Consider the following 18,193-nt stretch of genomic DNA (forward strand, 5'->3'; position numbering starts at 1 on the left):
TGCAATTTCTAGCTATCTCTTTGTTACTGAAAGATTTTCAAATTTGGTGCGGTCTACTGTTGTGGGGGTAGCAAGATATCCCGGAGTCTCCGGTTTGTCCGTAATGGTGACCACCAATCAAACTCACTTGCTGCCGGGGAAAGACATTGAACCCGGGTCGCCAATGTGAGGAGCTTATTTTGATGATAAGCCCTGTGTAGGATATTGCATACCACTTAGGCTAGATAGACACTTGACAATCGTCAAAATCCAATAATATTTCTAACTGCACCTTTCAAGACTATGATAAATTTTAATTGGTTTAGGAAACATTTTCAGGGTAAGTCTTACTTTTGACGGACATATACGACTGTGAGGCGATGATGATGATATCGATGATAAAGGTGATGATGCTCATAATGATGATGATAATGATGTTTTTGTAGTTTACTACGATGACCAAGAGGATGAAAACGACCAATCCAGTATTGGTTTATGATCATTTGACGAAAACTATCCGATGATGGTGCTAGTGTTGATAACGGTAGTGGTTACGCTAATGACGACGGTGATGATTGTAAAGATGATGGAAGTGATGTAAGTGATGATATAAAGAAGATGATGATGGAAAAAAAATCCTGACATGATCGTTAATTGATAATGATCGGACTAAGAAGATCCCATGAAGAGATAACGATGATGGCACTGCTGGTTAGTATGATGTATATAATTGTTATGCTAAAACAATAACATATATGCAATTTTTAAGTAGAACGATCGTACAACTTACCAGACAATCGAGTCTGAAATAATAAAAAGAACATATTTATAGTTTGACTTTTGATAACACACGTTATATTATTCAAAAGCACTTGATAATTTAAAATTGATTTAAATGTTATTCAATAAAACCGATTAACTATATATATAAAACACAATTAAAAGGTTTCAGAAGAACTTCTATCAGAAAAAAAACACACAACAACATCGTAAGAAGAGTTTTAAAGGAACCTCTTCACAGATAGACGAACCGACAAAGTTCCAACTTTTTTAAATTCTGTCTTAGACTAATATATATATATATATATATATATATATATATATATATATATATATATATATATATATATATATATATATATATATATATATATATATATTAAAATAGTTATAAACTACTTGGTAACGCGAACCGTTTTAATTAGCTCGTTTAATTTAACAACACATTGGATTGCATAGGTAAAGTGCATGATGCATTAGTCAGTACGAAATCCCTTTAGGCCGAAAGGTTAATGCTATTTCCTTATTATTCAAATGACAGTTATTTGAACCGGCGTTTTTCTCTTTTTTTTAATTATTATCGTGGTCTTACGCCCCTTATGTTAATTTATTAATGAAAAGCATGTAATGCCAAATTTCAAAATTGCCACAACCTTTCAACAAGTCCCCTTTAAACATTAAACTGAGTTTCTGTTGTATGGTAAAAATCATGTAGTTAAAAATGTGTACACGGATAGTGAATTGCCACTTTTTTTACAGATGCATGTATACGACACATCAATTGTGTGCTGCGTTTTTATGTATACGTGTAACTTAAGGCCTAGTGATAAAAATAAATGTGTTATCACGAAAGTTCATTACACATTAGAATCGTCGCATATTTAAATCTTTATTTTCGTTCATATTACATTAACCTTTTATATTTGTCATCTATGTCGTGTTATTTAGGAAGACGCAAATGGAATTTTGAAAGTACATTCGTATACTATTCATATTTCATTACATTATTATTCAGTTTTTAACTAAATTTCCCTTACCTGTTTTTTATTGTCTTTATCATCGTGTCGGTTCGTTCAGATTGGGTTTTATTTTCAGACTCAATGTATTTATCGAATGAATTTCTTTGTAATACGTGAAGAGGTAAATTATACAAAACATCTATTCTTGTTTCAAGGTCACATATCTGTTGTTGAATTGCATTCGTTGTCTTCACACAGTAGATGCCGAGGTGCTTGTCATAAAAATCCACTTCGCTTGTTTTTAAGTATTCCTCTAGGCGAAAGTTGGTACGTGTATTGCTAAATGAAGATACCACTTTCCATAGCGATTGCAACGTGTTAGCCATTTGTGATAACCGACGTTCAAAATAACGATCTTCGGTAGAGCTATAAGTCTTCTCAACGATCGTGTCCACATCACCATACACCTTGCATACAAGAGTTCTGACCCTCTTTTGCAGATCAGCGAAATGATAATCAGGCATGCCGTAATTTATCTTAATAATTGTTGACTCTTTAGCATCTGTTCTAGCACTGTTTGAGCGTTTTTCGTCGTTATCAAATCCTGAAAATGATCAACATATATGTTTAATTATTAAATAATTATAAATGCATTTATCGAATGAACAGATCACGTTTAAAAAAATAACGAGCACCGAATATGATTAAAGGAAATGTGACATCGAAAATGTTCTAACGTGGGCAACTCTGTATAAGAATTACAAAGGCAATTTTAGCACATGATATAATATGCAAGTTATCTTGGTATTATACCAACCTATTTAGTATGTTTGTTGATACCGTGTGTCGGCTCACCTATTACGTATACATCGATAAGTAGTAAAGAAAGAATACACCATGGCACAAACGGTATTGTTTAGTGTGTAACTCAAACGACATTGTAGATAAATATCACTACATTTGTGTTTGTACAAGTTAATCAGATAAACGAAAAAAATAATTCAAGTAAAGACGTCCTGCGGTATATACAAACGCAGTTCGTGTAAATTCAAATGATAAAATGGAACTCTCTTAAAACGTAATTCAATTTTAAATGAGAATATAGTAGCGCATTTTGTTCGACTTATAATAAATGATGTAATTTGAAGTATATTTAGGCAAAAAGAAACACATTTACTAAACCACTCTTACCAAATTATGTGACTAGACTAACAGTACACGATCTAGATGGCATATATATTTTCTTACACAGCTGGACATCTAATGGTTGACTGGGAAACATAGTTCCCGTGAGTCTAAATGCGGGCTAGAGATATTAAATGGGACCTAACATTAATTTTAATTGAGTAGAAGGGCGTCCACATGCATAATTTCTTTGCATATAGCCATTTGAACACGCATTAATATTTCGTTATAATAATGATCATATGTCGGTCAAAATTGCAATAAACAAGAAATAAACCATATTTGCTAGTCACGCCTCTGAACAGCGTGGTAGTGTAACGGGAACGTCCCGATATACCAATTATCTTTACATGTACTACGTGAAAAGATGTTATTTGCGAATTTTTCTTTTTTGTATTTTTACTGTTCAAATATCGCTATTTAAAAATATCGCCTGTCGACTCTCGCGTTTTCAAAAAATCAGGGGAGACAAATTGATAATAAATGGTTAAAAAGTACTGTAACAGCGTTAAAAAACGCGAGAGTCGACAGGCGATATGATTACATCGATATTTGAACAGTACAAATATCGCGTGTCTCTTCGTGTATCGCGCGAAATATCGTGTGTCGCTTCGTGTGTCGCGCTAAATATCGTGTATCGCTTCAAGTGTCGCGTGTCGTGGTCTACAATTAGGATAATATGAGCGATATTTGAATTATAAAATATCGTGTATCGCTTCGTGTCGTGCAAAATATCGTGTGTCGCTTCGTGTTTTGTGTGTCGCCCTTTGAATGCAAAACACGATACTTTGCGCGATACTCAAAGCGACACACGATCATTTGCGCAATACACGAATCGGCACACGATATTTTGCGCGATACACGAAGTTACACGCAAAATTTTCCACGATATATTGCCTTTTGGGCTACCTACACAAGGAAGATATTTCGTGGTATATTCTCGCGCGTCGCTTCACGTATCGCGCAAAATATCGTTTGTCGCTTCCTGTGTCGCGCAAAATATCATGTATTGCTTCGTGTGTCGTGTGTCGCCCTTGATAAAAGAAGTTCGAGATTATAGATGGCACTATCCGGATTCCGTAAGTCACTGTAGGCTTAGTTTGATTAACGTAGTTTCACACATTGCTATTGTACACGCTCGATTGTTTGTTTTGCGGTTAACATAGACATGTAAACTACTGAAATGTGTTAAATAATTCACGTTTAAGCTATAAACTGTTTTGTGTGCAATTAAACCTAATTTGCTCAGCATTTCTTTGATACCAAAATGCGTTTATTTTACATGCTTTAAACAGTTAATAAATAATATTGCTCATATTTTTCCATTTGTCTTGTATGACTTCTGTTTATTATAATTTAAACATAACTTCGAAATATACTTTTTATCAATATTTCCAGCAATGTTAAGCGGCATAACAAATAGAATGCATTTAAGTGCTTAAGTGCTACACAAAATACAAAACTGGATCCAGAAGCAATTGGAGAATGAATGAAAGCAATCTTATCCTAACTTCTTTGTCGCGAAATCGATGATTCGATTGAACGTTACTGTTGATTAGGCATCGCATGTTTTAATACTTGTTACGCCTGCTGAAGTATTCGTTTGGCCGAAATTATAAAACAGAGGAAACGACGTTTATCCTGTATACTTGATCAGAAGGTGATTTTATTATTTAAGACTAATCGTTGTGAATTTAAATAACCGTTGCTGGTTTCCAGAGTGTTCGTGCCTGGAGCCTAACATGTCCGTCAATCTCTTGGAAGTGGTTTTGAGATTTTGTCTTTGTTGCGCTTTTGTTAAGCTCTCGAAGTTTTAAATGCCTACTTAATAAACTGAAGGGCAATCGCACGGGTGAAATCAATTCATAGTATAGTGTACACAAGTTTTTGTTCTTTTTCAAACCTGAGAATAAGTATAATATTAAACATGCATTAAACAATATTAACTCTATAGACAAATCCAAGAGAGTGAAACATGGATCAAGATGTTGTACGACTGTAGCCCACTTTTATGTTAAAATCGCTTATACAAAATATCAAACGCACTGTAGTGAAGTTTCAGTAAGAGTCAGGTTAAAAACCAAAGAGCGCTCATAGGGTAAAACGTCATTAAAATCAAAGTGGAGTTTAACAGCACTGTCTCTATAACTATCTTCTTCGTGAGTTCAATCTTGCACGCTGTTTTTTTCTCTCGAAAAGATGTCATAGATCATTCTTGTGTGTAATATAATATGTTTCGGTGATATGAATTGTTTTATAAATCGAATTTCCTTCATGAAATTAAATTCGTAGTGTAATAAGAATCTAATATTACGACGACATATTAATTTATTGGCGATTGCAAATAAAAAATATTTGCTGTAGTTTAAGCACGTCTAAAAATGGAGCTGTTTGTGTTATTTATAGAAAGTTATCTCTATAGCACCCATAGGGTGCTAAACAGTAAATTATTTAGTTTTGCAATTTGATTCCATTTTGTGGATGGTTTAAACTGACAGGATGTACGTTTTAAGATATTGATCTGCCGAGTGTTGGGGATGAAAATGCATTAATCTTGAAGCATCGGTTGTGTCCATTTAAAAATAGACTTTAAAGCCAGATCAGTTAAATTTAATTTAAACAATTTGTGTGATGTTTAGTGGCACACCTCTCCTAGAATTCATCTGTGAATATACCGTGCACTGCGGTTAGTGGAAGTTCTGAACAAGTCTAGAATTCATGTGGATGACAATTCTAATTCAATACTCTTAACAAAGCACATGCTGCTCCTCATTAAAGCATTAATAACGTACCGGTGTATGCTTGTTTGCTATGCCGGCCTTAATTTTTATAACAAGTAGTTCTTGATGAATAGGTCTCTTTGCATATGTTTAGACTGTAGTTGTTGTTTGTTTTGTTACGATATCGTTCATTCTTGTAATTTTCTATGGTATAACTTTTGTTCAAATTTAAACTCAGACTTCACACTTCAACCCACAAAAAAAAAACGTGGATAATTGTACATATACGAAATATTTTACCAGGACTGCGCTCAGTGTGTAGAACTGTATTTTTCTCAAAACTTAAATCTGTGATGAGCAGGGTTAAGTAAGTATTCAATAATCAATTTGTATGATGTAGCCTTATAAAACAAGTCACATTTAAATGTTTAAAATATATTTATGCGCACGGATTTATGTGTGTGTGTGTGTTTACATATTTAGAACTATCTCATAATTTCACCATGTTCATGGATGTTTATGCGTGTATACACACTGTCGACAGAAAATAAAACAATCTGGAAAATAACTTAATTGTATGCATAAAAGCCGATATAATTTATCACGACAATTAATACATTGATGCACTGCAAGGCGGAATTTAATTTGTTTACTGAATATCGTAAGGGCCATCGTGGTTTCACATTAAAATCCAAAGGGCGAGAATGCGAGAACGCGAGAGTACGGTGGCGAGAGTGCGAGAATACAATGACGAGAGTGCGATAATACGATGACGAGAATGCGAGGGTGCGAATATACGATGACAAAAGCGCAAGAATACGATGTCGAGAGTGCGAGAATACGATGACGTGAGTGCGAGAATACGATGACGAGAGTGCGACAATACGATGGCGACAGTACGATATGACTATCGGTTGTCGCCATCGTACTATCCAATTGTCGCCATCGTACTATCGCGTTGTCGCACTGTCGTCATCGTATTCTCGCCCTCTGGATTTTAATGTGTAACCACGATGGCATTAACGGTATTCCGTATTTTTTTTTTAAATACTTAGAGTCGTGTCGACCTGCCCTCGTTTAAAAGTGTGTTTGCCTAAGAATTAAATTACAATTTAGACGCATTCTGTATAATACTATTCATTTTCAATCCGTATAGCAGTGGATGAAACATGGTAACAAGAAAAGGTAAAAACATATATAGTTTTATTTTTATTTTTGCCTTGAAACCATTTACGAGAAATTTAATTTTGTTTTTGTATTGATTGTGAGTGTTTAAGTACTTGTATGTTGCTGTACTATTTCCCAGATATACTAAGGAGTATTGTAAACGATAATGTTGCACTCATAATTATTGCAGAATAATCCAAAACATAATTCTATGTCGCGTACCGTGTACAAATTATGTTATAACTAGTGGACAAAAGACAAGTATACTGGCATGTGAAAAGTTACTACAAAGCCTGAAATATGCAAACGAATACAAACTATACGTGAATATCAGGTTGCAGAGTTAATACAAATTTCATTAACAAAAACACGCATTTTTCAGTACGAACTTTATACATTTTTCGGCATTGCTGACTTCTTTTTCTGTTAAAGTTGCGGTTTATAGTCTGCTTCGATATACATCTTCAGCCGACTTCGACATTAACCCCCCGATCACTGGGATTTAAGTCGTCCGTTTACATATGGCGTACCAGGAAGCCACGGCAGATGGACTTATTTCCCTCACAGGTACCCATTTATACACCTGGGTGGAGAGGAGCAAGCGTGGGATAAATTTTTTGCTCAGAAAAATCCAGTGCCCCGAGTTCGATTCGAACTAGGGACCTCTCGATCCCTAGACCAGAATCCCACCACCAGACCACTGCCCCCACCTTTATGTTATTGCTAGCATACGTATATGTAACCATTATAGTAAACCGTTGTACGCATAACACTTTAAACAGATTTCGTTGCAATATAAAACGAAATAACCAAACTCGATAATAGTATCAGGGGATAAATTAGTGTTACCGCGCATAGTCTTGTGTTCAAGACAAATACACGATACGGGGGGACACATTAAACGAATTGCGACAAATAAATATAGATTATAACTTGGGTAATACGTTTAGAATGTAAAGCATCGTGGGTTCAACCTGTTTTAAAGGTTGTTGACCATCGATCTTTACCTATGACTATTAAAAGGCTGTATGTATTATGCAAGTTTTCTGAATGCGTGATAAAGTAGAAGCACGCAACATTAAAATTAACAGTTATTCTAAAGAACCGTTCCCAAATCCATAGGTAGGTTCCGTCCATAATGATTGCAGACTATTAACCTCAGTTAGACTCTGTTCATACGTAATGCAGACTATTTATCTTTGTTAAGCTCCGTCCATAAGTATTGCAGACTGTTAAGTTAAGTAAGTCCCCTTCTGTATTTATTGCATACTAATAAACTTGTAACGTCACAGCATATGCATATTTTTTTATTCTTATAACATGCATATTATGTTATATAGCAATTTAATTACAGATAGTATTAATAATACAGATAATATTAATGATATGATTGAAATTTACAAGTACAAACTGGTCCAGAATGTTTGAAGGTTTATTGTTAGCAAGTAGGAACACGAAATATCCGTGCATGAGAAATCAAAATCTGGAGACTGAATATTTAACAAGCCATTCAAGTGATATTATCTTATATAACTATTAACTAGGCCGTCTTTATTAACATTAATCGAACACACTTGCATCATCTTGTTTGCCTGGTTTCATTGATCATATAAAATGTGCTATGGGAAACTTGATTTTATTGAATTATAAGAGTACATTACAAATTCATATCACATCTAGAATGATTGTTCGATAAATGTGTAAATACCTGAATAATTTTGTTTATCCAAGGTGTCAGTAATTCAATACATTTAGAACTCAACCAATCGACAACAAGCACGTGAAGAAATGGACACTGATGACCAATCGAAATTATAAGGGAATTTTATGTAAATTAACATGTACGCAAAATGTAGATGTTTGGTCAGAATAAGATATTCTGCGGGTAGATTTGAGAGAACTTTGACTTGACACTTAGAATTGTAATTAAAGAATATTTGAATAGAAAATAAAATAAATAGTTAGAAATCATTCAGAGACTTATTGTGTTTTTATCATTCAGAGACTTGTGTGTTCCTATAAGACATAGTAGGTGCATTAACAATCCGCTACGTCACAAACTTAGTAACGTTTCGTCCTATTATTATTGCAGACAATTAACCTTAGTAAGGCTCCGTAATTACCTATTGTACACTTATTACCCTAGTAAGGCTCCTTAAATAATAATTTAGGACTTTAAACCTTAGTTAGGCTCCGCCCAAACATAGCGCAGACTATTCACCTTAGTTAGGCTCCCACAATAATTATTGAGGACTTTAAATTTTTGTTTTGCTCCGTCCATACTTATTGCAGACTAGTATTGATTTCATTCTGTGTAAGTGCGGATGTTATCAACGGTTTATCCATTGAACATATTTCTTTTTAATAGTGAAACTTACAGGGTGTCAATATAAACGGTTGTTATTACTCTGGCAGCGATTGAGCCCCGATAAGTCAAAAATATATATTATAAGACATTAATAGAAACAAACTTAAAAAACCCATCAGATATACACGTGATCAACAAGTATTGTTGACCATATTGTTGAGGTAATCTGGGGTTTTGATATAATCTGGGGTTTTGATATTCTTGGCTTTTTCAATATGTTAGTAATTAGAATATGTTGTATACTATTTTTGCAGATTTTGAGGAACACATGTATCCAGAATATTAAAAAGGTGATTCAAAACTCTAGTAAGGCATTTTAAAGAAAAAACGTCGCGTTTTTTCAGTTTCAACCATACCTTAATAAAGGTCATACAAACATATTTTGATTTAGCTGATCACAATTACGTACGTCTTTACACAGGTTAATTATTGAGACTTGTAGTTGTAATAGACGCATTTCAATTCAATTAGATTAAAGTCATTGCAATGTCTAAACATGAGTTTCGTGTTATTTTTAAATGTTAATTTTAAACGGAATTTCGGTGGTTGCATTACAATCTAATGTACGGCAAACAGACATACATTCATCGAGCGAAAGACACCAGAAAAGAACATGGTAATAACAAAACTAGTTTATTACATATATCTGTTTTTGGTTTGATCACATGATGCTTATATATCGTCAATTAAGTTCGATTTGTGTTTGTTAGATACTGCACACATTAATTCGTTGCTTTACGATAGATACCTTATTTTTGTCGAACATTCAGAATTTCGATACATTGAAAAAGGTTGTCTGTGATGACCTCTGTTGGTATGTAAAATGAATATATTGTTGCTAAATTAACAAATTGTAATATATATTTGTCCACTGTTTTCTAAATATATTAGCGTGTTATAGTTGGTTATTTATTAGACGCTTTTGTCTATCAATATATATTTATATGTTAAAAACAATAGTTCGTATTTGTTTTTAATTTTATATTATGATTCGTAATTTAGTGTGAGTCTTAAGACTGTCTATTGTTTTGTTTCGAATAAGCAGTCTGAAATATACTGTTACACTTTGACACATTGTACGCTGACATTTCTTAAAATACTTTCAATTATTGTGTTATTTTATTGTAAAATATCTTATAGTTTTGCCTTCAGACACCATATTGATCCGAATAGGTATTCTAGGAAAAGATGTATTAATGAGTAGATGAAAATATTATTGTTATAATAGATTAACATACGATAAGATATGAATCATACATGGCCCTTCTTAATATGACTTTCTGCCACAAAAAACCCTAATAACTTAGGTACAATTTACTATTATGTTCATTTCTTCATTTTTTATTTTAGTACATAATATTTTAAACAGTAAAACATTTAACATGTTTACATTAAAACGTCTTTAATTTACAATTGTTTTTATTGTATTGCCTGTTAAAGGGATCTTTTCACGCTTTGGTAAATTGACAAAATTGAAAAAAGTTGTTTCAGATTCGCAAATTTTCGTTTTAGTTATGATAATTTTGAGGAAACAGTAATACTGAACATTTACCATGGTCTAATATAGCCATTATATGCATCTTTTGACGAATTTAAAACCTAAAAATTATAAAGCGTTGCAACGTGAAACGATCGAATAATTTGGAGAGTTCTGTTTTTGTCGTTAAATTTTGTGAAACTACGAAGATTGCTTATATAAGGTATAAAATACGTCAAGTACGTGTACTCGGCGGAATAGCTCAGTAGGCTAGAGCGTTTTTACTTCAGGACTCTGGCAGGACTCCAGGGGTCACTGGTTCGAAACCTGTTCCGGGCAATGTTCTTTTCCTTTTTTAATTTTATTCTTGATTTTTTACTGGAGCTTTTACGATCCAATGTTTACATTTATCGATATAAAGCATTTAATGAATAAGTTAAAAAATGCCAAAATCTGTGAAAAGGCACCTTTAACATCGCAAGTCCGCTATCAATATGTCCACTTTTGGCCTTCTGGGTATTATTTGAAATAAACTAAAACTAAAATAATGTCGATGGGAAACAAGCGGCGTAACGTGGTATAATATTCTATATTAAGTTTCATTCACGTTTGACTGTAAAGAAACGTGTAATATGTGGAAGTAAGAGATGCAGTGGCATTTTAAAGGACAACAGTTACCAATTTGATGTTATGTTTAGCGTTCACGGGCGTGTAGGTTTTTTTTAACAAACTTAACATATGTTTCACCATATAGAAAATGAAGATGGATAGTGTATACGTAATGCCTTAAACAACGCATTAAAAACTCCGCAAATGCGACTCAATTAAAACTCAAAATTGTTTAAAACTCTGGGCTCTAAAATTTCTGTTTTATTTGTTTGTTTTTTTAGTTATTGACATTCTTTTTTTTTATTAGAATAGGGACTTTTACCAGTGCCAACAACTTACTAGATCTTATCATTGTGAATTGTATATTTTGTCTTTATAATAAATATCGTATTGCTCTTTTAAAATGCGTATCAGATCATTGTTTAATTAAAAGATTATACATAAAAATAGAATATTATAACATGTATATTGTATGATTTATCAACACCCATTACGATAAAAACATTGCGCTTCAGTTCATATTACATTTAAATATTTCTTTAAGAAACTAAAATATGATAACTAGTATTTGTGAATGTTCGCATGCTTCTACGGTCATTTTTAGATTGGTGATGAAGGTTTAACTGACTAAATTTGTCCTGACTTATTTGCAAGTGCCAATATTTAAACGGGACGCTAAACATATAATGCAATGTATATGACCTTATTATTCAACATCAACGTTTAGTTGTACCATCAAAGAATGTGACATGCTACTTACGAAAAGGATCTTCTACAGTCGCGTGTCGACAGCACACGCGTTGGACAAGATCGTATATGTGCCAACATATGTTTAGAGGAGGACATATAACAGGTCTCATTCCGTACTCCTTCAGTATGAAGTATCGCTGATAACACCACAGCGATTCCGATCGCTTATGAATACTATCGAATGTGTGACTAAAAATTTGAATAGGCAATTAAAAATTAACGTCCTTGCTCTTGAACACAAACAAACACGTATACAACATCAAAGCATTTCGAAAACTGTAAAATTGTATGTATGTATTATTAAATAAAGAGGTATTTTATTCTCTGTAAAGGCATAATTGAAGAACATGAATATAATATTAATTTCAACAACTGTCAAGTGTTTCGACATATGCTAAATATACCTGAACATAGCAATCAGAAGGTTGAGAAGGAGTATATTGGTGAAAAGCATATAGATCCCCATCATGATTGGAACCACAATCTGTCCAGTTTTGCTTGGACAACGCGGATATATTCCGTTTGTCCAAAGCCTAACATCCGTTGTGCAATCCGCAGAACCTGTTTGGAAAATGATAATTACTAATCGATTCTAATGCGGTCAATTTCCATGATAAAAATTCATACCTGTAGGCTGTAGGTGCTTGGAAGTTCATAATATGATTAGTTATAATATACATTGTACAATCATATTATACACAAATTAAGATTTTTTTGGTGACACATACATACCTTCCGTATCTTCTAGAAACAGTTCTCCATAAAGATGCCAGTAAGGCTTTCTTATAATTTGTAGAAATGTTTCCCAAGTGAATGGAGAATCAGGGAAGAGGATGGAGTGCGAGGCAATCGCGTACGATAATACAAACACTACCAAAATAACAAGGAAATACACCAGGTCCTTTAACTGGAACAAAATACACACACGAGTTAAGTGATCCAACATATCTCTTGCTATTGTGAAGAAAACGTAGAGATGCGCAAATAAATCTCACATAAACCCTCGCAAACATTGGTTGACGTTAACGAAAAAGCAATGGAAAAAACTTGCGATTAACAACAATTGAATTTTTTTACTGTTTGTTATGAAAGATTGGTTATATGCGAGGGTCAACAAGCTGTTAATGCTGTTCGCCGATGTTCGATAATATCGTAAACACTATTATGATATTTATTATAGTTATATATGTTCCAGGGAATGCTGAGACTTAACTTTTAAAATGGCATACACATACTTTTGACAAGCACTGTGATTGCTCAGATATCATTAAAGTGATATAAATCGAACGTCACGGATAAGAAGAAAATTTTTGTAATTGTTTGAATGTGTGTTTTTCGAAGTTTATGAGGTTCGTCCGCGCCTTAAGCTGCTTTATGTGTGAACCGACATGTGCACCACCTTATTAAATTTCAAGACTCCCAAACAATGGAAAGTATATATGCCATGTCAAGCTATAAAGTTGTTAATGAACGATTTGAAATGCTAGCGTGAGGGGGTGGGAGCCGGAGTACCCTGAGGAAACCCAACCTGTCCGGTATGATGACAAACAAGCTCACATGCTTCCGGAAAGGGGATTGAACCACAACGATAGCAGGACCGCCCTATGTAATTATATATTTTTATTTCCAAATTAACTCAACATGCATAACATACATATTATATTTATTGAATATTGTAAATGTCATATATATTTTTTTCTAATAATAATTTATTAGCTGTATTATTTTGTCCAGTTAACTGCAACCATACAACAATACAAGAAGAAAAATAATCATTCTCATGTATTGACCCTTTCAGGTGAGTTGCACTTGCAGTATCTGTATTCTAATCGACAAAATAATGCATTTTGCTTGCTGACTTTAAACGTATTTTCCATAAAAAAAAATATGAACCACTTTATAAAAGGATTTTCTAATATGAGCATTAAAAAATATTGGCAGGTTTTAGACATGAACTACACAACCGAAAATAGTGGCTTTGCGCTATTGCCATGTCGCTACTGATTGAAGATCTTCTAATAGTAACAATGCATGGTATTTATTATGTAACATTTAGACACGCTTACGAATCTCACTGGATATACTATTCATTTGGATTAACTAAAACATCTAGCATGCTATGAAGATTTAATTATTTTTTAACGAACTTATCCGTTGATGTTCATTAGTATGTTAAACGTTTGGTTGTTCGATTTTAGCTGTATGACAGCATAATGACATAGAACGTCTCTCACAATTTTCCTGACTCAGTTTACATTTACCGACATATAACCAAGCTATATAACGTGATGAATTCATGTAAAGATACTGTAAATAATGTATCATAAACGAAGCTGGGATGAGCTGCTTCGAACTCGGTGATAAGAAGAAATTCGGATTTACTGTCCAGCGCTCGAGTTACTGAGGCAGCCGTTTCCGTGTTACAGTAACATTATGGCTGTAATAATATCTGGCGTACAGGGCTTAATTTAAAACATTATACAATAATATAATAAAAACATATAACATCACGTACCATTTGTTGAATCATAATAAGTTTGGGACCAAGGACATTTTGAACAGAGAAGATGTGGATCAGTCTGAAGAAGAACGCTACAAAATCGACAGCAAGCACGACTCTGGGCCAATCCAACGCGTCTTGAAAGTGTTTGAATCGCAGTCCAAATCCGATAAAAAACATGGCGATTGTACACATATCAATGATATTCCATCCATTCGAGAAGTACTCTTTTTTCTCATTCGACGTAGCCATCTGGAAACATATCACACATGAATACGTCTATATGGTGAATAAGCACTTGTATTAGGTCTCTGATAGAAAATATGGGTGTACTTTTGATATAGTTGTAATATTGTCTCACAAACCCTACGGATAAAGAATCAAATCAATATCGGGAATGGATCTACCAATGCCTAATACGTAGAGTTAAGATTTTGAGAGCTACATTTACGCGCCAAATAAGCAGCTAAGCATTATTTTACAGAACAATATATTTAAAATAATAAAACATAATTGCATGAAAACTCCATTTCTACATAATTTTCCACAACAATTTTAATGACAACAGGTAGTTTTTGGATGCATTCCCAGCTTAAACCAATACATATATGCATGTTCTGTCCAATCTCGCTAGACGCTCGATTCAAACCTTTATTGGGAAACTGTCCCACACGGTAGGTTTGCAGAAAAAAATGTGTCATTTCAATTGGCAATTCATTCAGTTAAAATTATAGGTGATTACAAGAAGAAATATTGGACGTATGTACGCAAACGTAGTAGATTATGCTGAATTTAACAACGATATCCTTATATTTTGGCACATGTAAGAGACTTCTTAAGTGATTAAGTATAATACGTTGATATATAATGATCGGAAATGTAAACTTTCTGGTTAACACACAAAAATGTTCCCCTGCCGTTTAGAGATTCCTGCGAATTAAAAAATACTTATCAAAAGTCTATTGGATATTAATATAATTTTAAACTAGGTAAAGCACAAGTCTATGATACGATTTACCTGCAAAACCATTCCGATGGATTTCATTTCACACATAATAGTAGTTTATATTAAAAAAACAATTTATTGTTTGAGATAAACGTTGTTAAACATATATTTATTTAAAAACGGATAGATATTTATAAAGTAAAATCGTTGATTATATTAAAGTTCAATAGTATTAGACCTCAAATAAATTCAACATATACAAGCCCTATTGCATCGAAGTTTGTTTTGGTTTGTGCTTTGTAAGCCATGTTTTATCTTCAATAGAATAAAATAATTAATATAATGCAGCCATTTAACTGTTATCATTTGTTGTTTTCTCTACAGCGTGCGTTTGAGATCACAACGGAAAACACGATTTGTATAATTTTATCTGTGGGCCTTCCCCAGCTTATGACATCATATTTTACTAAATACTTTGCTACCCCAATGCGATTTAGATCTTCAGCACGTGTTCATGCTTTTGACTGTAATGGCTTTTTAAAATCTGTAACCGTTATAGAAAACCAAACTTTAGCATAACGGACCATGTGTTACGAGCAGAACAGGGCATGTGTAACACACCTTGCATTCGTAGCAGCCGAGAAGTGTAGGATACTAACCTACGCACTTGGAAAAAACATAACTCGGCGTAACACCATAAGCCAATGTAGCAATACAAGCTCGAATCAAAACTTTGAAACAAATACTTTGTTATCGAGTACAAGTTATATCTTCAACAAGTGTGCATGCAATGACCGAGCCTTTATGTGATCTTTAACCTTTTTAGGAAACCAAACTTTAGCATAACAGACAATATGTAACGAGCAGAACAGGGCATGTATAACAAACCTTGCATTCGTAGCAGCCGAGAAGAATAGGATACTAACCTACGCATTTGGAAATCAAAGTACTGAAAGTACTGGTGTGACGATGCTTTTAAAGAGGATTGATAAAAAAGCATCAATTTAAGTTTATCTACATCACAGCAATTGTGTATGTGGGAACGAAAATTTTTGGTACGAAAAAAAATTTGGGTGCGAAAATTTTGGGTACGAAAAAATTATGCCAAAAACAAAATTTTGATAGGAGAAAAAAATTTGGTACGAAAAAAAATTGGGTACGAAAAAAAATTAGGGCTGAAGCAGCATCGCAAAAATAGGTTTTAAAAAAATCCGGGAAGACAGTTAACGCACAATTACGCCTAACCCTCATGTTGAAGTTAAAAAATACAAAAAGAAAAAAGAAAAAATAGCCTCTGCAGTCAGCCTGTGCGGACTGCAAAGGTTAATCCATGACGACATTTGACGCACAATTATGCCTAACCCTCATGTTTTAGTCAAAAACTAAAATAAAAAAAATAGCCTGTGCATTCAGCCTGTGCGGACAGCAAGGCTAATCCGGGACGACATTTTACGCACAATTATGCCTTACCCTCATGTTTTAGTAAAATAAAAATAAAACAAATAGCATGAACAGTCAGCCTTGGCGGATTGCACAGGCTAATCCGGGACAACATTTTACGCACAATTATGCCTAACCCTTATGTTTTATTAAAACAAAAAAGCCTGTGCAGTCAGCACAGGCTAATCCTGGACGACACTTTACGCATAATTATGCCTCACCATTATGTTTATTCCAAAAGAAATCTCAAAAATAGCCTGTTCAGTCAGCCTGTGCGAACTGCACAGGCTAATTCGGGACAACACTTTACGCACAAGCATTATGCCCAGTTTTCTCAGAACAAGGCTCAGAACATATGACATATGTGGCAATCTGGTTATATGTTTTATTATGATTTATCAAAGAGATCAACACTTGTGATAAGAATATTTATTTGTCAATTGTTACATATTTTTATTAACATTTGCGTCTGCATTTGCCAATTGTTGTTGTTGTTTCCCATATTTCAATGATAATAAGTGAGGTATGCCGAATGAAAAAATTGCGCTAACTCAATCGGACTCTTTCGGTCTTCTAGGTAGGTCGCCATTGTGCATTTTTGTTTCATGGTGTGATAACTTAGACGAGATGCTGAAGCAGCATCGTCAAAAACCTAACTCAGCGTAACACCATAAGCCAATGTAGCAAACCATGCTCGGATCAAACCCGAGCGGTGTCGTAACTAAAGTTTGCATTACACAACATACATTTAATACTTTGTTATCGAGTACGTGTTATATCTTCAACAAGTCTGTATGCAATGGCCAAGCCTTTTTGGGATCTGTATCCGTTGTAGGAAACCAAACTCTGTCATAACAGACCAAATGTAACGAGCACAACTGGGCATATAAACCAAATCTTGAATTCTTAGCATCCGAGCAGTGTAAGATCCTTAACTTAGCTATTGAAGAAACAAAACTCGGCGTTACACCACATGACTATGTAGTCACGACCCAAGCGGTATAGTCTCTGTTGCAGCCTTATTTTAGGCAGAAGCCTAAGCGGATAAGCAATGTTTGCAAATCACCCACAGTTTATGATAAAAAAGCAGTTAACTTTGCCTTAAACTATTAACAAGTTATACGCGTACGTGTTTGACTGTTGTGTCCCATGAGTAGTCATAATGTTTTAAAAGCACCAATGCGATGGGAGATAATTAACCATTCATTACAAACTTGTTTCCAGTATTCTATTATCGTGTTTTACTGAAACGTTCTTTTGTATTCGGTACATAATTCCTCAAGATCAAGGCACAATTTTTCAAATATAATGTA

The 18,193-nt window shown here is 33.9% G+C and overlaps 1 protein-coding gene and 1 long non-coding RNA gene across 2 annotated transcripts in view; both read right to left on the minus strand.

The window, feature by feature from the left end:
- Positions 1-18,193, minus strand: part of LOC127839117 (transient receptor potential cation channel subfamily M member 2-like) — a 203,909-nt gene that overhangs the window by 184,752 nt on the left and 964 nt on the right. The window contains exon 3 of the mRNA XM_052367319.1: positions 14,510-14,746. Within this exon, the coding sequence (XP_052223279.1) occupies positions 14,510-14,746 (237 nt within the window). The remainder of the gene's footprint in view (positions 1-14,509; positions 14,747-18,193) is intronic.
- LOC127839131 (uncharacterized) lies at positions 1,987-12,537 on the minus strand. The gene is made up of 3 exons (XR_008030174.1): positions 12,399-12,537; positions 12,005-12,183; positions 1,987-2,322 (listed from the first exon to the last, which is right to left on the minus strand). It is a non-coding gene; the product is annotated as an uncharacterized LOC127839131 (long non-coding RNA).

The sequence above is a fragment of the Dreissena polymorpha genome, chromosome 7 (genome assembly GCF_020536995.1).
Source record: "Dreissena polymorpha isolate Duluth1 chromosome 7, UMN_Dpol_1.0, whole genome shotgun sequence".
Lineage (NCBI taxonomy): Eukaryota > Metazoa > Mollusca > Bivalvia > Myida > Dreissenidae > Dreissena > Dreissena polymorpha.